The sequence below is a fragment of the Acinonyx jubatus genome, chromosome X (genome assembly GCF_027475565.1).
Source record: "Acinonyx jubatus isolate Ajub_Pintada_27869175 chromosome X, VMU_Ajub_asm_v1.0, whole genome shotgun sequence".
NCBI lineage: Eukaryota > Metazoa > Chordata > Mammalia > Carnivora > Felidae > Acinonyx > Acinonyx jubatus.
In genome coordinates this window covers 123,710,260-123,729,494 of record NC_069389.1, presented here as the reverse complement: position 1 = coordinate 123,729,494, position 19,235 = coordinate 123,710,260, and the positions used below count along the sequence as shown (strand labels likewise).

Sequence of the window (19,235 nt, the reverse complement as noted above, 5' to 3'; positions counted from 1 at the left end):
CCTTGTTCTCACAGCAGCTGCTGGGGTCACAAACACGTGCATTCACGTAGAAATGCACACGAGACGCTCCCATCCTGCAGGAGAACCCACTAAGCGGGGGCACAGTGAGCTTCCCACCACGACTTGCTGGAGGCTTGCATTCCGACCTCACTCACAGAGGGAAACCCAGCCCCGGGCCACTCTCAGGATCCCCCCCTCCCAGACCCACTCCGTAGATACTAACACCTTTCTCCTGTCATTTGCAGGATCACTAAATTTGTGATGATGTCCCTCTTTTTATCTAGTCAATGTCCCGAATGGAGACTCCAGAGCATTTGGTCCCATGCCAGATAACAGGCCCCGAGATGAACGTTGCAAGGCAAGAAAAGTAACCAGGGGATCAGCAAATGTCAAACAGGACATGGTTCCCTGGATTTTTAATCAAAATATTTTATATTTTTTCTTCTATGAATCTGAGATCCCCAACAATCAGAAAACCCAACAAGAATACTTTTAAAAACAAGTAAAGTTTAATAAGTAAAAATTCCAACCTTCTCCCAACAGTGAGTGACTGCATCCTTTGAAAGTAAAGGAGGGTTAAGAGTACAGAGCAGTTTCTAGCTTCTGTCACAAAACACGTAGGCAGATGGATCCAGGCGCACGAGGCTGTACACACAGGCTCTGAACAAGTACACAGAAGACCACTAAGCCCGAGATGGACTGGAAAACAGCTGATAAGTTTGGCCTGCCTCTGGCAGGGGAAATGGGGGTGACACAGGTGGCCGTGACGCCAAAGTAGACCACTGTCCTCATAGGACGCGGGGGGAAAAATTGATCTCTGCAGTGAGCAGCGTGGCTCGGTTCTATGGTTTTACTTGCTCTACACCATTTCATTGAGCAACGTGCGGACGCTTTCGATGAGCCAGGGCGGGGGACGGGGTGCAAACCAGGAGAGAGCGAGGGTGTCAACACAGCCACCGGGCAACAGCTGAGACGGTGCCCAGGCTGCGCTGGGTCTGAAGGAGAGGGTTCCGACTCTCCCCAGCAGAGAAGCGGGTGGCATCAAATCCGCCTCCTTCACCCGTATCCTTAAAACAGGACAGGATGGGATGGGCGTACCAGGTGACCTCACAGAGCTCTCAGGTAGCAGGAAAACGTGCCGGGGCTCTCCACCCTTTCTGGGACCTGGGTTCCATTCCCTCAAGAACCAAAGGAATTAGGTTTTCTCAGTAAGGCTTTTTAATTTCTCCTCCCAACTGGACACCGGGCTTAAAGTGGTCTCCACTACTCAGAAACCACTTCCACTTTGATTTTCTTCTTCTTCTTCTTCTTCTTGCTGGCGTCACTGTCCTGGAAGAAAGAGAGAGCCTCACAGCATCTGTTAACAGAACCAAATTAGGGAAGTCCCGAAAGCCCCGGAAGCCTTTTCGGGATCGGCGAGGCTATTCCACGGTCATTTTGCACGTAACTTTCAGCGCCGCCCCAGTGCCGGACTTCCACAGACCACCCGGCCAGCAGCACACTTCTAAGTAAACGCTGGGGTCGGTTTCGGTGCCCCCCCCCCCCCAGGACTGCTGGAGGGCACACGCAACGTGGGACTGCCGCCCCCTCCCCTTTCGTGTCTGCCGTATTTCTACACACCCCATCTCCCGGATCGTCCGCACTGTCTACACCAGCTTTGGCCTTCTTATCCTTCTTCTTCTTCTTTTCTTTCTTGACCAGCTGTGGTGACGTCTCGTCACTTTCACTCTCTCGCTTCCGCTAAGGTGGGGACAATCGTGTTAGGTCTTGGGCAAACACGGATGAGAGAGGTTCAGTAAGAAAAGAGCCTAAATCTTGGGGCGCCTGGGTGGCTCAGTCAGTTGAGCGTCCGACTTCGGCTCAGGTCACCATCTCACAGTTCGTGAGTTCGAGCCCCGCGTCAGGCTTTGTGCTGACAGCTCAGAGCCGGGAGCCTGCTTTGGATTTTGTGTCTTCCTCTCTCTCTGCTCCTCCCCTGCTCACACTTTGTCTCTCTCTCTCAAAAATAAACAAACATTAAGAAAAGAGCCTAAATCCAACAAACAGAGCCCCCATTTACCGAGGACTCCAACACGGTCTCCTCCCTAGAGAGCAGGACCCGTGGGCGCAGCTGAGCCTGAACTGGTGGGCCGCGTGCCCTCAGAGAAGGAGGGTGCGCCAGGGGCGTGAGGCTGACGGCCCCCAGTGGGGCCAGAAGTCCTTCCCGGAACCCTCAGACTGGAGAGCTGCGGCCCTGCCGCGTATTTTCAACGCCGAGCTGCTGTTGTCTAGAGCGGACTCTGCTCCCACACGAGCTGTGCCCGCGCTTGACCCCACGTGGGGGCCAGAGGGACACGTACGTGCGATCTGCTCCAGTGTCGCTGCCCGACCTCCAGGCCTGTGGAGCCCGAGGTGTGGCACACGACCTGCATCGTGTGCTGCGTGCACCCCCAGGGGCGGGAAGCCTGCCGCGCTGAGCTGCAACATACGGGGGGGACCGCAGAACTCGACACGGGCCGAACAGAACCCTCTCCCAAAGGACACTGCAAACTGATCCTAGCACGTCACTTACCTTTGGAGCTTTCACCGCTTCATCAACTACTTTTGGGGCTTTTACCACTTCAACAACTTCCTGCGGGGCTTTTGCTGCCTTGGCCGCCACCTCTCTCTTGGCAGAGTCACTGAAAAAGAGGGAGCGATGGGTCAAATGCACTGAACGGCTTTCAGGCAGTGAAAGTCGCCATCCAAATACTGACAGTGGCCAGAAATCCCCACTCACTGCTGCAGAATGACTCCCTCTAGAGCCCCACGAACCAGACTACAAAGGGGTTAACTGTCTGCCACGGAGGCCCCGGCCCCTAACCGGCCTGGGCAGTCAAGGGTAGTACCTCCAGCCCCCAGGCCTCCTGAGCCACCACCCCGCGTTTAGCAAGTTTCCCCCAAACTGAATATGCCCCCCCCGCCGCCCCCGTACCCAGGCACTCCAGGAGCTCCTGTCCTCCCTCCCCATGCTCACCTGCAGTCGAGGCACCCGTCTGGGCCGCCCCCTCACCGCACCTGCCCCCTGGGCTCCACGGCCTCCCACCCTCACCACCTATGCCCTCCTCACCTGCACTCTCTGCCCAGCTGGGGCTCGGAGACGTCCCACCCTCACCTGTAGTCCACGTACTCCTGCGTCCAGGCGACAGGTGTGCTGTCCGTGGGCTTGCCATGCTTATCCAGAAGGCCCTGCTTGATCATCAACTTCTTCTGACTTGCCTGGCAGACCGTCAGAGTTTCAACATCAGAACAGTGTCAACTCGTGAAGCAGGTACTGTGACCGCTCACATCAGGCTCATCCCTCACAGTCTCACTTGGGCTCCACACTCCTCCGCACAACACTCAGAACCCATGTTCTCCAACGGGAGCAAACGTGGGACTTGGCGCAAGTCACAAAGCCCACTGTATCACTGACAGCCTCTGAAGCGTTGTTTTGTGGCACCTCCCCCCACCTCATTCTCAACCCCCAGGCCTTTGCACCTGCTATTCCAGCTTCCCCACACTCTCCCCTCCCTGACACCTAACACTGCATCCTCTAAGCTGGCCCGGCTCCAGCAAATCTCTTACCCAGGACCCCCAACCAGGCCAAACCCCTCAGTTTGGACTCCCAAAGTGCCAGGCACCCCTCTGCATCCCTTGATAAGCCTTCAACTTGGCGGAAATTCACCATTCATTGCGCAGTATGACTGACGTCCATCTGCTTCCCCCTTTATACTAGGAAATCTCGAAGGTCTGAGATGGGCCCATTTCTACTCACCATCAACTCGCCAGAGCCCAGCACAAGGCAAGATTGTGGTAGTAGGGACACACTCGACAGCCATCCAGGTGAATATTCAACAACACAAAAATGAAAACATAACCCGGTGGGACACACACACAGTCCCACTTACCTTTGGACCTAAACCCCACTTCCGAGGATAAGTATCTCTCTCCATGATCACTCTCTTGATCTTGGCTACTATACCATGGTCACAGGTAGAGATCACTGCTGTGGTCATTAATGCAATAGCTGGAGGTGTGGGAAAGAAATGAAAGAGGGATCTGGAGCGGAAAACGTGATTGGCGATGAGCCCTAATTCCACTGTTTTATAAATCCATTGGAAACTCAAAGCTCTACTGCCTTAATGGAGGCTTCCTTTGCTGAGGATGTTCATATGGAGACAATCTGCCATTATGGGAAGAAAGCCTCTGAAAGCATGTTATCAGTTTAAAAAACATTCACACTAATCACGTAAAACTCAATGCTTCCTAGATCCTCAGGAGTCCAAGCATCTGAGGTATTCACTGACCGCGCCTCACTCGTGCCAGGAGGAAAGCATGTCATCAGACTCCCTTCTCAGTTGTAAGCAGGGCTCTGCGGGGAGCAGCCAAGAGGGGAAGGGAACACCTCGACAAGGCACCCTAAAGATACACTCCTCAGGCTCCAGGCTCAGGCCACACACAGGGAACGGCTTGCACACACCCTTCACGGAATGGAACACTCGAAGTTCTAAGCGACAACACCAACTAAACACTCACAAGTTAACTGCTACAGACAGACAACGAATGGACTATACTCTCCATATGAATTACCAAAGACACGCATTCTCTTCCTGGATGATTTCCTCCATCCTCACTGGAACCAAGCTGCTGAGATGTGGCTGCTAATACCAGCCAGCTGGACAAAATCTGGGCCCATCTACCACGATCCCCTGCTAGGACTACCTCTACAGGCCCCAGACAACACAGTGATTACGTGACCCTGAGGAGCTGCACTTGGGGTCCGCTCTTAGCAAGCCTGGCTGTGATGGTGCAGCAGGAACTAGTGCAAGTTCTCCTCTTACCCATGCAGATCGCTTCCCCTTTGGTGGTGATGACCACGATCTCCTGGTTGACTTCGATGCCGTCCTCGTATCGGAGAACTCCCGGAAGCATGATCTTTGCCCCATAGCAGATTGCATTCACCTGCAGGGATGGCATCGCACGTCAGAGCACCAGCTGCTCCGCTAGCCAGTGCCCTCCATCCGAACCCACACCAGAAAAGAACACGCGGGGTGGACCTGCGAGTGTACCCCCACCTACAAAATGGGGCTAATGGCACCGACAGCCACTGGCTGCGATCCGGTGTATGAAGCAACCACTCACCACAGGCTAGCCACCTTATCCCCACCGACTCAGACGTTAAAGGGGACTGAAATACCTACTCATCCATCCACAGGACTTCAAAGGTATCTTTATCTTAAACCAAAACCCAGCCTTCATTTTCCTTACTCTTCTCTATTTTTTATCCTTGAGGAAAACCCTGACAGAAATGGGAAACCTTTTTGCTTTATTGGGAGATCTGGCCTATTAACAGGCCCCCAAAGTAACCAGTAAGCAAGACTGCCAAGGCCTGCGACCCGACCCCATGCAGGTTAAAAAGGCCACCTCTCCTGGACATCAATGGCTTATGCCATCTTGCCTTCACTTACCTACATACCTTGCCGACCGCATTCTTCCTCCCCCTAAATTCACCCAGACGGCACCAATCTGATCCCAGCATAATGAGAATTTATCACATTTCTGTTCTAGTTCACATGATTAACTTTTTCCAACTATGATAGCCTGGCTTAGTATACCTCTATAATTTTTGTCTCCTACAAACCATAACATACAAAAAATTCATCAGACGGATTCCTGGGTGGCTCAGTTGGTTAAGCATCTGACTTTTGATTTCGGCTCAAGTCATGATCTCACGGTTTGTGAGTTTGAGCTCCATGTTGGGCTCTGTGCTGACAGCATGGAGCCTGCTTGGGATTCTCTCTCTGCCCCTCCCCTGCTTTCTCTCTTGCTTGCTCTCAAAAATCAATAAACATTTTTTAAATGCATCAAATACCCTTAACTTTGCTATCCTTTGTCCCTGACATAACTAATTATATCATTAAGAGAAGTGCTCTCAGGGTGCCTGGCCGGCTCAGTTGGTGGAGCGTGTGACTCTTGATCTTGGGGATGTGAGGTTCGAGCCCCACCTTGGGTGTAGGAATTACTTAAAGGAAAACAGTAAGCTCATATCATGTTTCATCTCTTCCCACAGAGCACAGACCAGACCTCCTGCCTGGGGTCGTTTTATCACACTGCGGACGTGCAGCCCAGGACTTACCGCGCTGTCTTTCATCACCAGCCGTTTGTGAGATGTCAAGAGCTTTTCTAAAGGGTAAACAACCCGCCGCAGGTAACTCTCATCCTTGTGGTTGTCATACAGCCACTGGGCATCAAGCACATCGTGCATCGTCACCATATGGTCCTGAAAAGCAGCCACGCGCAAAAATTGTTCAGTGTCACTGTATCTTAAATGGTCCAACAGACCCCAAACTTCCAAAATGTGAATGAATTTAGTCCAAACTCAGTCTTTAGTCTCTTCCCAATCATCTATCTTCCGCACATCTGTAAGCTGGTGACATACTTAAATCTAGGCAGTTTTGTAGGCTGTGGGATCAAAATGAATAGAGTAATGCTTTCTATCCAATCATCTCCCACAGCCCGGGTTTCAATGTTCCAAAGTTTAATTAACAGAACAGGGAAGCTGCCCTGAACTGAACTCAACACTTTGGAAATTGCCTTTTCCAGGATGTGAAGCAGGTGGCATTGCAGCAGGGGCGGGAGGATGTTAAGGAGCAGCTCCAAAACTTCTAGCCCATAATGCTGTACCTTTTCACTCATGACTCCAGAACGCACCCGCCGAAGTTCCTGCATCTGACCGCCAACTCCCAACAACAAACCCAGGTGCACACACAGTGTCCGAATATATGTGCCGGCCTCACAACTCACCCAGAAGATTCCTAAGATGCACACACATAAAAGTAGCACATTTTCCAAAGTAAACACATTGCTAACTGAAAAACCCAGAGATATTCTGTATCTGAGCCAACAAGACTAAAAACAATAGAAACAGGCCCTGACCACACCATACACTAAGGGCATCTATTCTTAATGAGAGAATCTAATTCTCAACAATGCATTCCTGGGGTGCCTGCGTGGCTCAGTTGGTTGAGTGTCCACTCTTGATTTCGGCTCAGGTCTCGATCCCAGGGTCGTGGGATCAAGCCCCTCGTCAGGCTCCATGCCAAACGTGGAGCCTAAGATTCTCTCTCCCTCTGTCCCTCTACCCCAGTTGCGCTCTCTTTAAAAAAAAAAAAAGGCATTCCTGTCCACATATGGATGGCTTCCTCAAAGGCCTAAGGACCCACCTAATCTTCTTTCCGGATCATACTCGATCATCTTGCTCTCGTATATGGTCCGAACTCGGAGCTGCCTCTTTACTGCAGCAATAAGTGGGGGTCGCTGGAATAAGGCACCTGTCAGAGTTTCTAGGGCCTAAGAATAAGCACAAATCAAAATAAAGACTCTTGAATAAGAGCAAGGGTCTACCGTGGCAGGTTGAGGACACAACTGAAACACAAAGTATCTTTCAATCATTTAAGACCTATGATGCCCTTTCCATTTTTGCTTCTTTCTTCAAAGACACAGAAAGGACTCGGTGCCAATCAGAGCCCTTTCCTCAGAAGTGGCATGTCCAGAAGTGACCCTGCCATGTGCAGTTACCTGTCCAGGCCAGCTTGGGCAGCCCACTGGTAAGGGCACAAGACAGGACGGTCAGGAAAACCGACCTGTCTCCAGATGTCTACGGGCTTGGATACCCAAATCGCCAAAATGTGCCCTCCCTATAATCAGACTTACCCTAGAAAGTTGAGTCCCCCCTTCAATAGCATTGTGTAGCCGGACAATTCCCACATACTCTTTGCCTGAAAAATGACAAAAGAGTAGTCAGGTGTGGCCACTGAGTTTTCTGTAGTTTTAAAAATATGCTCATATTCACATTTTGTATAACAGGAAAAGCAGGCCATTTGACTCTGTAAAATTTGCATCAAGACAAATTTCATGGTTTGGACTTGGGAAAGGACTGAACATGCTCTCTCTCATTGGGAATTCAACTTTCAGTACGCTGACAGGGACCGCTGGAGCATCCAGCGTACAGCCTGCTTAGCAAAAAACCTTTTTCGGGCACCTGGGCAGCCGAGTCGGTTAAGTGTCCGACTCTTGATTTTGGCTTAGGTTATGATCTCACAGTTCGTGAGATCAAGCCCCGTGTCAGGCTCTGTGCTGAAAGTGCAGAGCCTGCTTGGGATTCTCTCTCTCTACCCCTCCCCGGCTCACACAGGCTTGCTCTCTCTCCCTCTCAAAATAAATAAGCATTTAAAAAAAAAAAGAAGAAAAAACCTTGGAAGGTCAAGTATGAGAGATTCTCCTGATGAAAATTTCCAAGGGCCAAAAATAGAAGGAAAGGAAATGTAGAAAGCCTTCCAGTATCAAAGTGGCTGCCTCTTTATTCCCTCTTGCACATACCTGCACTCTGTTGGGATTTCACCAAGCGAGTGGCTCGTTCTATGCACACGATTAAACAGCCAGTCACCTTGGGATCCAGAGTACCACTGTGTCCTGTCTTCTCCACCCGAAGTATTCGTCGGATCCACGCTACCACCTCATGGGAAGAGGGGTTGGAGGGCTTATCAAGATTAATGAAACCTGTCCTAGAATGGAAAAGAAATCACTGCACCATCATCGCTGGCCCTTTAATAAAAACTAAATCTGAAGAGGAAAAAAGTTCACGATCAGGACGGGTTATGTGTTTAAGGCAATTCTAAGCCATTCTAAAATGCCACTATCTCCTTGAATAACTGATGTGAAAAGGTCTTTTTAAAAATAAACTCTATGTGCCATGTGGGGTTCGAACACATGACCTGAAGACCAAGAGTTGGATGCTCTATCAACTAAGCCAGCCAGGCGCCCCTGAAAAGGTCCTTTTGAAAAGAAGTCTGAACAGTGCTTGCTCCCAACACACTTACCTGATATAGTCCCCAATCTCTCTCTTCAGAGGATTTGATCCACAAGGAAGAGGTGTATAGTGTGTTGTCCTTACATTTAGCTTATCGAAATTCTGGAAAGCAAGGATACAACACAAAATAAACTTAATAAACCATTAACGTGTGTATAAGAGTCAGCACCACTATCAACCATGATATGGTTAACTTGCAAGTTCGGAAACCTGGATTCTACCCCTCGGTTTTCATTATGTGTGACACAGCGTTAAGCCCCCTTACACACTGGAGAAATTACCCACAGCAGGAGGATTTAGACAAAGTTAATCACTCCTCTAGAAATACTTTTTGTTACCAGGACTGGCAACCACGTTTCTCAAACACAACCAGCTCATTCCTGCTCCAGATATTCCCATCTCTGTTCTCAGGTCTGCTCCTTTTTACTCTCCTCCTTTCCAGGGCTCAACTGCAGGTCTCAAAGAGCTCCCCTCAACTGAAGCTCACCTTTCACATTACCCAGTTTAATTCCATCGTAGTGCTTCGACAAATAGCAATTATTTTTTTTAACCATCTACCTCCCACCCCTAGATTTTAAGTTTCATGATAGTAGGGACTCTGGCCTATCCAGTTCACTAGCATATCCCCAGAACCTATAACAGAAAAGCAGATATAAATGGTAGACCCATCTGGCCGAGCAGAAACTGAACAGTGTTGAATTACACGAGCAAATCTCATTCTTTCACCTAATATATATTGATTTATTAAAACACTTTGCCAAGAGGCATCTGAGTAACTTTCCCTACCCTAGCTTTTTCTCCTAATCTCATACATGGTGCCCACTAAGTTGTTTGTGAAACTTGTAATTCAACTCATCACTGAGCCAGCCTATTTCAAACCCAACACAACGGTCAGCAATTTTCTAGAGAACGTGTTACGTGCCAGGCACTACAGCAAAACACATTTCATGGATTACCTCCTGCAGCCCTCAGCTTGCCTTCCCAATAAAAGATGTCATGAGCAAACCACCTCAGAGGTTAAATGACTGGCTCAAAGTCACACACTGACTTTGTGTGGTCACAAAGTCTGACTGAAATTGGTCTGGTTTCAAAGCTCATGTTCTCAAGCACTAAAGCAGTCCTGCTCCAAGCGAGGCTCACAAACTAGTATGAGTCTGTAAAGTGGAGTTAAATACAGAAACCAAGAACTAATTATTTGTAAACTTCGATGGTGGTTTTACATTGTGACATTTTAACTGTATCATGTAAAGCGTTGGGTGCACTGGAAATGAAAACCAAAACAAAACAAAACCTGGCCTTCATGTCAGACACACTGAAAAACATTGCTTTAGACTGTGTCATCTACCATTGCCAAGGTCAAGGATGCTAGCGCTAATCACTCTTAACCAATCTTTTAACACTTCAATAAGGTAAAAGCCAGGCATTGATCCGATGCATAATCTTAACCACATACCTTGAGCAACAGGGGCCATTGAGATGTGTCCAACTGAGCCGCCTTGGATTCAGGTTTGATAAGAAATTCCTCAGCGTGTTGTATCTCCTTACATGGGACAGAAACACACCCTATTAGACTTCCCAAGTGATTTGGAAAAGTTCCACTGCTATCACATAAGTTTAAGCCTTTTAAATAGAAAACAAGGTAGTTTCTATTGCTCTTCACTGGGACCTCCAAAGAAAAACCAGGATCTCGGAAATGAACCACGATCTCAGAAAAGTAAGTGAAGTGCCACCAAGATGGGGTCAGGTCCTTATGAGAGAAAGAGGAATAGTGGGTCTGTGGGTGGAATAAAAAAAAAGCATTTCAGGGAGAGCAGCTGGTGTACCAACACCAGTCAGCAAACTCTACTTGACAGGAGACTCAGGTGACTGGGGTTGTGTATTTCCTAAAACAACCACTCAATTCCAACCCATTCCTTAGAAACTTGCAAAAAACAGTTGTTTTATGTAACCTGTTACCTACGTAACATTTCCTTTTTGTCAAAGCAAAGCAAAACATATTTCTACTCACTGCTACATCTTCTTCTGCTAACGACTTCCGCTCCTTTTTCTTCTTATGTTTCTTCGGCACAATATACACTAAAACAAACACACACACACACACACACACACACGAGATTTGGGAGTTTTTCCCCAAAATAAGGGCAACGAAGCTTCAAATAGTGAAATCAGAGCAAGTAAAAATCGGATGTTTGATCTAGAATTGCTGGCGAAAGCCTAGTGTGTAAAAGACAAATGCGTGGGCTGCACGGCCCGGTAACCGACCGCAGGCAGTCGCACATGCCGGCTTCCATTCCGGCTCACCACGTGGCCGTGGAGGGGCTTAGATCTGCCGCAGGAGCGCTCGGGCCAAGGGCCTCCAAGTTCCCTGAGTGACCACGCAACCGCCCCCTCCCCGGCCCCCGGCCTGTACAACTTTCTCTGTACTTGGAGCTGCGCGTACGTACGAGCCCCTCGGCCCCTCTCCTTGCAGGGCCTCTTCCCAGCGCCCTTCCGCGTGGCGCCGACCGACCCGGGTGTGTGGGCTGCCGGCGGCGCAGGTACGGCCAGGTCTCCCGTCACCGCGGGGTCGCCGGAGAGGCCGACGCCTTTCGGCGACGACCCGGGCCCTCAGGCGGCTGTGCCATCGAAGGGAGGCCCGGGCCTCGCAGAGCCACGTCACTGCCAGCACCTCTCCATCTCCTGCCGTCACCCTTAGAGCCAAGGCCAAGAGGAAGGCCAACAGGAGGCCCGACCCGGCGGCGACGGGGCCGGACCGGCGGCAGACCGGCGGGGATCTCGGCCCCCGACGCCGCCACCCTCCCACCCCGGCTCTCCGCACGGCGGAGCCAGTACTCGGCCCGGCCACCCACGAGGAAGCGACCCTTTACCTTCCGTGTCCGCCATGTTGCCCCGCACAGCGTGCGAGCAGCGTGGGACACCGCCGAGGAAGCAAGCACAGACTCCCGCCGCCCTCAGGCCGCGCCACTAAGCCCCGCCCACCTCTGTGACGCCCAGTGCGCGCCGCGCCGCGGAGCGGTGGGGGCGGGGCCGGGCTCTGGGAGCACAGCCCGGGGCGCGCGCGGGCCGCCTGCGCAATTTCATTGGTTGGGTTGCCCTCCCGCCCGCGCTGCGGTAGCGCGCCCGCGCGTGCGCCTTGAGCCTCGCCCGGCCCTGGGCTGCCCCTGTTGGAGGCGCATGCGCAGTCCGCCCCGGTGGTCCGTAACTTGTGGGCGCGGTCCCGGGCCCGGGTCGCCGACTTTCGTTGGGTTTAACACGGGCCTAGGCACTCGGGCGTCCCGCGAGCACTCTGTTAAACAACAGCTAATTGCTTCCTTTCGCCGACCCTTTAAGGTTGGGTATCGGATCAGTCCCGATTAAAAAGCGAAGACGTTGAGGCACAGAGACGTTGAAAGCTCTTTGCTGCTTGCAATTCCCATCCAGCTGGAGCGCCGCTGGCCAATAGGAACACTGTGCGAGCTGCTTGTGGACTTTTAAATTTTCCAACAGCCACATGGCAAGAAAAAAAAAAGGAAAAGGAAAAAGGTGAAATTGATTTTAATAACAAAATTTGTTTAACCCAATGATCCAAAATATTTTCATTTCAACATATAAGCGATACACAACATTATGAATGGAATATATTACATTTTTTGGTACTGTCTTTCCAGTGTGTGTTTTACACTTACAGCACACCTCGATTGGAAGTGCACGAGGGGGCTCTATGTCAAGGGCTCTGTAGTCACAGATCCCTTAATGGCAGCAGTATCTGGCAGCCAGGAAGTAGCAAATCCTGGTGCAAGCTCTCTTCCCGTCTGTCTTTGGTGTTCATCTCACTCTTCTGTCTGTCAAGCACGGGTTCTTTTTTAAAGACTTTTTAAAAGGTTTACTTGGGGTGCCTGGGTGGCTCACTCGGTTGAGTGTCCGACTTCGGCTCAGGTCATGATCTCACAGCTCGTGAGTTCGAGCCCCGCTCGGGCTCTGTGCTCACAGCTCAGAGCCTGGAGCCTGCTTCGGATTCTGGGTCTCCCTCTCTGCCCCTAACCCACTCGCATTCTGTCTCTGTCTCTCTCAAAAATAAAAATAAACATTAAAAAAATTTTTTTAAGTAAAAAAAATAAAAGGTTTACTTATTTTCAGAGAGAGAGAGAGAGAGAGAGAACGGGGAATGGGCAGAGACAGAGGTAAAGAGAATCAAGCAGGCTCTGCACTAACAGTGCAGAACTCACGAACTGTGAGATCAGAATCTGAGCCGAAATCAAGAGTGTGAGGTTGGACCAACTGAGCCACCCAGGCGTGCTCAAGAGGGGGTTTTTAATCTAATCTCTGTGGATTTGACTGATTTTGACTTATTTATTTACTGCTATTGTAAATGAAATCTTTGACATTACCTTTTCTAACGACTTGCTGCTTTGCTTCCAGTTTTCCTCTGCCATACAAAAATTAGCGACGTTTGGGCATCTGGGAGGCTCAGTTGGTTAAGCGCTGACTTCGGCTCAGGTCATGATCTCACTGCTCTTGAGTTCGAGCCCCGCACGGGGATCTGTGCTGACAGCTCAGAGCCTGGAGCCTGCTTCAGATTCTCCCTTCTCTCTCTCTCTCTCTCTCTCTCTGCCCCAGCCCTACTTGCATTCTGTCTCTGAAAAATGAATAGATGTTAAATTTAAAAAAAAAATTTAACACCTATTTATTATTGAGGGACAGCATGAGCATGAGCATGGGAGGGGCAGAGAGAGGAGGAGACCCAGAATCCGAAGCAGGCTCCAGGCTGTGAGCCGTCAGCACAGAGCCCAACACAGGGCTCAAACACACAAACTGTGAAACCATGACCTGAGCCGAATTCAGGCGCTTAACTGACTGAGCCACCCAGGAGCCCCGAAAAAAAATTTTTAATCAGAAATTTTTCACTTGTATTTTACGGTGCCTTAAAAATAGATTTGTTTTTCCTCACCTAACTTTTTATACTACATGGAATTTATTTAGGTGTGTGCCCCAGTAATAATAATAATAATGATCTAAATTGACTTTTTATAGATAACCAAAGTCCCCAGTATCAATCAATCCATGAGTAGTTCATTACTTCTCCCACTATTCTATAATGCTTCATTGGTAAATATTTTGCCAAGTAAATGTAGGCTTCATCTTTCTCCAACAGTCTTCATCCAGTCTGTTAGTCTCTCAGCTTTGGTTCCCAAGGAGATCCAGAGTCTGATGATTTTTTACCACCTTCAGTGCTGTCACCGTAGTCCATGCCATCTGTATGGTTCTCCTGTATTTTTCCAATGGCCTCCTGCAGGGCCCTCTGCTTCTACTGTCTCCAACTATACTGTCTTCTCAATGTGGCACCTGGCAAGAGCCATTAAACTGGAAGTCAGGGCATGTCTCTCCTCTGCTCAAACCCCTCAATGACTTCCCATCTGTAGTGGATGAAGTGGCCCCCCAAAAGATTTGTTCTGACCCCTGGACCCTGTGAATGTGACCTTATTTGGAAAAAGGGTCTTTGTACATGTAATTAAGTTAAGGATCTCAAGATGAGATCACCCTGGATTACCAGGTGGGCCCCACATCCAGTGGCAAGTGTCCTTAGAAGGGAAGAAACCATGTGAAGATGGAGGCAGAGACTGTAGTGATTTCGTACTTCAAGCCTGTACTTCAAGCCTCGAGATCTGGAAAAGAATGAGTTTATGTTAGTTAAAGCTGCCCAGTTAGGGGTCCTTTGTTAGACAGCCCCAGGAAACCAATGCAGCATCTCACTAAGAGTAAGAGCTAAAGTGTCTGTGACAGCCACTGCCCTTCTCTTCCTGTGTCCAGCTCTGTCCCCTCCTGCCCTTACTCACCCCACTCCTGGCACACTGCCTCTTGACTATTCGGGACTACTCCAGGCACATTCCCCCTCCTCGGGTCTTCTGCACCTGCTCTCCCCTCTGCCTTAAATGAAACTTGTTCATTGTCTCTCTTCACTAGCCTTATGAAGCCAGGAAAATTTTGTCTATTTGTTCACTGCTATATATCCAGCTCCTGGAAGATGCTCAGTGAGTAGTTTTGTTTAATGAATCTGTGTCTTCTGAACTCAGAAACCCCATGGACCTGCCCTTACCAGCAGAAGCAGCCCCCCCTCCCCTGTCTGATGAGGCCGATCCTGCCTTTCCTGGGGATCCTGGAATGAAGTCACCAGGTCAGTTACTGAGCAAGAGGATGCCAGTTCTCCTTGTGCCCTAGCTCCTCACGTCCCTCATTGTCTCCAATCCCAAGACTCAGGTGGGTGAGAATGTTGGAATGAACTTGTTGTGTGCAACTTACTGGCTCAGCCCTTAACTACATCCCCTAAGAGAGCTCAAGGGACCTTCTTTTTACCAAAACACTGAGACATACTTTGGTGAAGGTTCTGGAAAATTAGTCTGGGAAAGGAGGGGAGTGGTGTTGCCATGGAAACAGGGTTGCACTCTCAGTGGGAATTATGGGATCCTGGAGCAGCAGAGGCCAAGTAGTGGCACTAAATCTCATAGAACAGGATGGTTTCTCCCCAAGGATCTTTGGTGGTGGCTAATTGGTCATGATGTCCTGTTAATAGGCCACCTATAGTACTCCATGGTGTGTAGAACCCCAACAACAGGCTCTAGGTCTGCCTCAAGTCACCATGATGGAAACTCATAGCCCCTCATCGGATCCCCAGACCCAGTCAGTCCACAAGCTCAGAGCCCTCAAGTGAAGATGAGACCAGGTACACTTAACACTAGTGTATACTTCTTAAAAAGTTTATTTATTTTGTTGGGGCGCCTGGGTGGCTCAGTCGGTTAAGCGGCCGACTCCGGCTCAGGTCACAATCTCGTGGTCCGTGAGTTCGAGCCCCGCGTTGGGCTCTGTGCTGACAGCTCAGAGCCTGGAGCCTGTTTCAGATTCTGTGTCTCCCTCTCTCTGACCCTCCCCTGTTCATGCTCTGTCTCTCTCTGTCTCAAAAATAAATAAAAACGTTAAAAAAAATTTTTTTTAAATAAAAAAAAAGTTTATTTTGTGAGAGAGTGTGTGTGCATACAAGCAGGGGAGGGACAGAGAAAGAGTGAAAGAGTGAATCCCAAGGAGGCTCCATCTGCCCTGTCAGCACAGAACCCGATGTGAGGCTCGATCTCACAAACCCTGAGAGCATGACCTGAGCCGAAGCTAAGAGTCGGACACTTAACCGACTGAGCCACCTAGGCGGCCCGTAGTGTATACTTCACACCTTCATCCTTCTTTTCCATGGGGACATAGAATGCCATTGCAGTCCACTGGTCAGAAATGGAGACTCAGTCTGTGTCCCTCTCCCTGTGGGTCCTCCTTGGCTTTTCTCCCAGTTCCTGACTATGTAATTGGAATAAACACAATCGGGAGCTGGAAAAATTCCGCGAGGGGCTTTTTGACTCAAGGATGGAAGACAATTATGGAAAGAACAGTCAAAAGGAAGCCTCTAGAGCTGTCCCTTCAATTCTCTGGTGTATTCTTATAATTAAGTCCCCAGGGACTGACTCGATCATCTCACTGTCCCCCAAGACATCATGCTGGTCCATTACATGAATGATACCACGCTGACTGGACCTGATGCATAGGAAGTAGCAAATATTTTGTCACAGGGTGAGAGATAAGTCCCCCAAAAATGCAGGGGACCACCACCTCCGTGAAGTTTCTGGGCATCCAGTGGGCTGAGGCATATTGAGATGGCCCTCCAAAGAGAAAAACAAGTTGCTGTACCTCCAGCCCACACCACTGAGAGGGAAGCACGGTGCTCAGTGGGCCTCTTTCTGGAGCTGGCGTAACCCATTAGGGTGCTACCCAGAGCCTTTTCCAAGCCTTGATAAGAGAATCACAGCTCAGGCTTCTGCAATTTGGGACAAAAATAAAGCTAGGACTGACTAGGTGGCTGGTTAGCTCAGTTGAGTGGCATGTGACCTGGCAACACCAACGTCGTTTGATCCCCAGTAGGCCAAGAGGCATTAGTTCTCGTGTTTAGTAAAGATTAATTAAAAACCAACTAGGGGCGCCTGGGTGGCTCAGTCGGTTAAGCGTCTGACTTCAGCTCGGGTCATGATCTCATGGTTCATGAGTTCGAGCCCTGCACCGGGACAGAGCCCACTTCAGATTCTCTGTCTCCCTCTCTCTCTCTCTCTCTGCTCCTCCCTGGATCATGCTCTGTCTCTCAAAAATAAATAAACATTAAAAAAAACCATTATAAAAAATGAAATATGAATTAAAATAAATAAATAAATAAATAAAAATAAAGGCAGGACCTTCACACGTATTGATCTGCCGGGAGGAAAGGCTCCTGACTTTCTTTAGTCCTTGGTTGAAATTGAAGGACTGTGTGATCTCGAGACCTGAGCTGCATATCATGATCCGGGCATTGTTCGACCAACCAAGCCACAGAGTCCGGTGTGAGCAGCAGCGCTCCACCGTCTAGCGGCGCAGCTGCCGGAAAGCAGTCTGGCACTTCCTCAAAAAGTTAAATACTGAGCTGCCATGTGACTCAGCAATTCCATTCCTATGTATATATGCCCAAGAAACTTGAAAACAGGTGTTTAAGCAGATGCTTGTATATTCACAGCGGCATAATCCACAATAGCCTAAAGGTGGAAACAACCCAAGCATCCATCTACAGATGAATGGATAGACAAAATGTGGTGTATCCATACATTGGAATACTAGTCAGTCATAAAAAGGAACGAAATACTGATATATACTACAACACGGAAGAACCTTGAAAACATCATGCTGGGGGCACCTAGCTGGTTCCATCGGTAGAGCATGTGACTCTTGATCTCAGGGTTGTGAGTTTGAGCCCCATGTTGAGTGTAGAGATTACTTAAACATAAAATCTTAAAAAAAAAAAAGAACAAAAATCATGCTAAATGAAGTAAGCCAGACATAGAAAGACAATGAAATATGAAATAGCCACTCATATGAAATAGCCAGGATAGGCATCCTAACATAGGCAACAGGCATGTGAGTGAGGAAGCTTCCAGAAGAGTATAGCCTCCAGCCATCTGGTCACCACCAGCCCTTGAATCATCTCAGCAGAGGCCGCAGACATTATGGAGCGGAGAGAAGACGTTCCACTGTGTCCTGTCAGAATTCCTCAGCGTAATCTGTCAGCGGAATAACAAACCATCCCCAAACGTAGTCTCATTAAACAAACATTTTATTATTCCAGTTATGGTGGGAATTCAGTTGGAAGGCCAGGCTTTGCTGGAACAGGAGCACCTGCTATACATCGCCTCCAGTAGCTTGGACTTCCTTATAGCTTGGTGGCCTCACAGTAGTCAGACTCCGCACTTAGTGGCTCAGGGCTCCAAAAGCAGGTGTTGCAGTAGGTAAGGCGTAACACTATCACAGTGACTGTTTGTGGCATCAATCCCACCCCTCAATGAGAGGAGTGTCAAAGAGTTTTGGAGCCCCTGCTTTAAGACTGCCACATTCACCAAGACCATCAACTGCTGTGCAAGCCAAACAGTTAAATGGGGGATGTGATAGGAATTTCCTTCCCTGCATGTTTCAAGTCTTTGAACTAATTTCTGCCATTGTCTCCTAGGTATATGATATTTTTTTGGACTTACACTTCGGTAGAAAGGCAAAGCCCCAGAGGTTTCCACTTGGGCCTTTCTTTCATGATGGCTTCATCCCATAGGTCAGGAATCAATGTGGGGGTTCTGCTGATTGTTAAGAATTTTAGCCATTCAGGTACGTATGTGGTGGTATGCCATCGTGGGTTGAATATGCATTGCCCTAATGGCTAATGACATTGAACATGTTTCCATATGCTTGTATGCCACCGTCTGTATATCCCCCTCAGTGAAATATCTCCTCGTATCTTTCATCTATTTTGTAATTGGATTAGTAGTGGTTTGGGTTTTTTTTTTAATTACTGAGTTTTGAACATTTTATGTATTCTTGATAAGAGTCCTTTGCCGGATATGTGCTTTGCAAACATTTTCTCCCAGTCTGTAGCTTGTCTTTTTATACTCTTCACAAGGTATTTTGGAGAGCAAAAGTGTTCATTTTGATGAAGTCCAGTTTACCATTTTTTTCTTTTATGGATTGTGTCTAAGAATAGTTTCTCCTATGTTGTCTTCTAGAAGTTGTATAGCCTTACATGTTACATATAAATATGTGATTCATTTTGAGTTAATTTTTTTATAAGGTGTGAGGTTTTGGGTGAAGTTCTTTTTTTGCCTTGGGATGACCAGCTTCTCCAGCGCCATTTGTTGAGAAGACCGTCCTTCCTCCGTTGAATTGCTTTTGCACCTTTGTGAAAACCCAGCTGGGGGAATTTCTGTGGGTGTGTTTCTGGGTTCACTATCTCATTCCACTGATCTATGTGTCTATTCCTCTACCAATACCACACAGCCTTGATTACTGCAGC

General features: G+C 48.9%; 1 protein-coding gene and 1 non-coding gene across 2 annotated transcripts; both read right to left on the bottom strand.

Moving 5' to 3' along the window:
* Window positions 1-487: 487 nt before the first annotated feature.
* DKC1 (dyskerin pseudouridine synthase 1) lies at window positions 488-11,881 on the bottom strand. Its single transcript, XM_027053193.2, has 15 exons — window positions 11,737-11,881; window positions 10,878-10,945; window positions 10,323-10,409; window positions 8,880-8,971; window positions 8,380-8,564; window positions 7,714-7,778; window positions 7,224-7,350; window positions 6,685-6,815; window positions 6,137-6,280; window positions 4,842-4,962; window positions 3,909-4,027; window positions 3,134-3,237; window positions 2,552-2,660; window positions 1,621-1,740; window positions 488-1,329 (listed from the first exon to the last, which is right to left on the bottom strand). The coding sequence occupies exons 1-15, from the start codon at window positions 11,750-11,752 to the stop codon at window positions 1,264-1,266; spliced, it is 1,554 nt and encodes a 517-aa protein (XP_026908994.1). The 5' UTR covers window positions 11,753-11,881; the 3' UTR covers window positions 488-1,263.
* On the bottom strand, window positions 6,454-6,589 carry LOC113597358 (small nucleolar RNA SNORA36 family). The gene has a single exon (XR_003418136.1). It is a non-coding gene; the product is annotated as a small nucleolar RNA SNORA36 family (small nucleolar RNA).
* Window positions 11,882-19,235: the final 7,354 nt, after the last annotated feature.

Excerpts from the sequence above, each read along its gene's own strand:
- DKC1 (XM_027053193.2), bottom strand. Across the intron at positions 4,028-4,841 it reads AGGGGAAGCGATCTGCATGG|CTATTGCATTAATGACCACA; the intron begins GTAAGAGGAGAA and ends CCACACCTCCAG. Across the intron at positions 1,330-1,620 it reads CGGACGATCCGGGAGATGGG|GACAGTGACGCCAGCAAGAA; the intron begins GTGTGTAGAAAT and ends TCTTTCTTCCAG.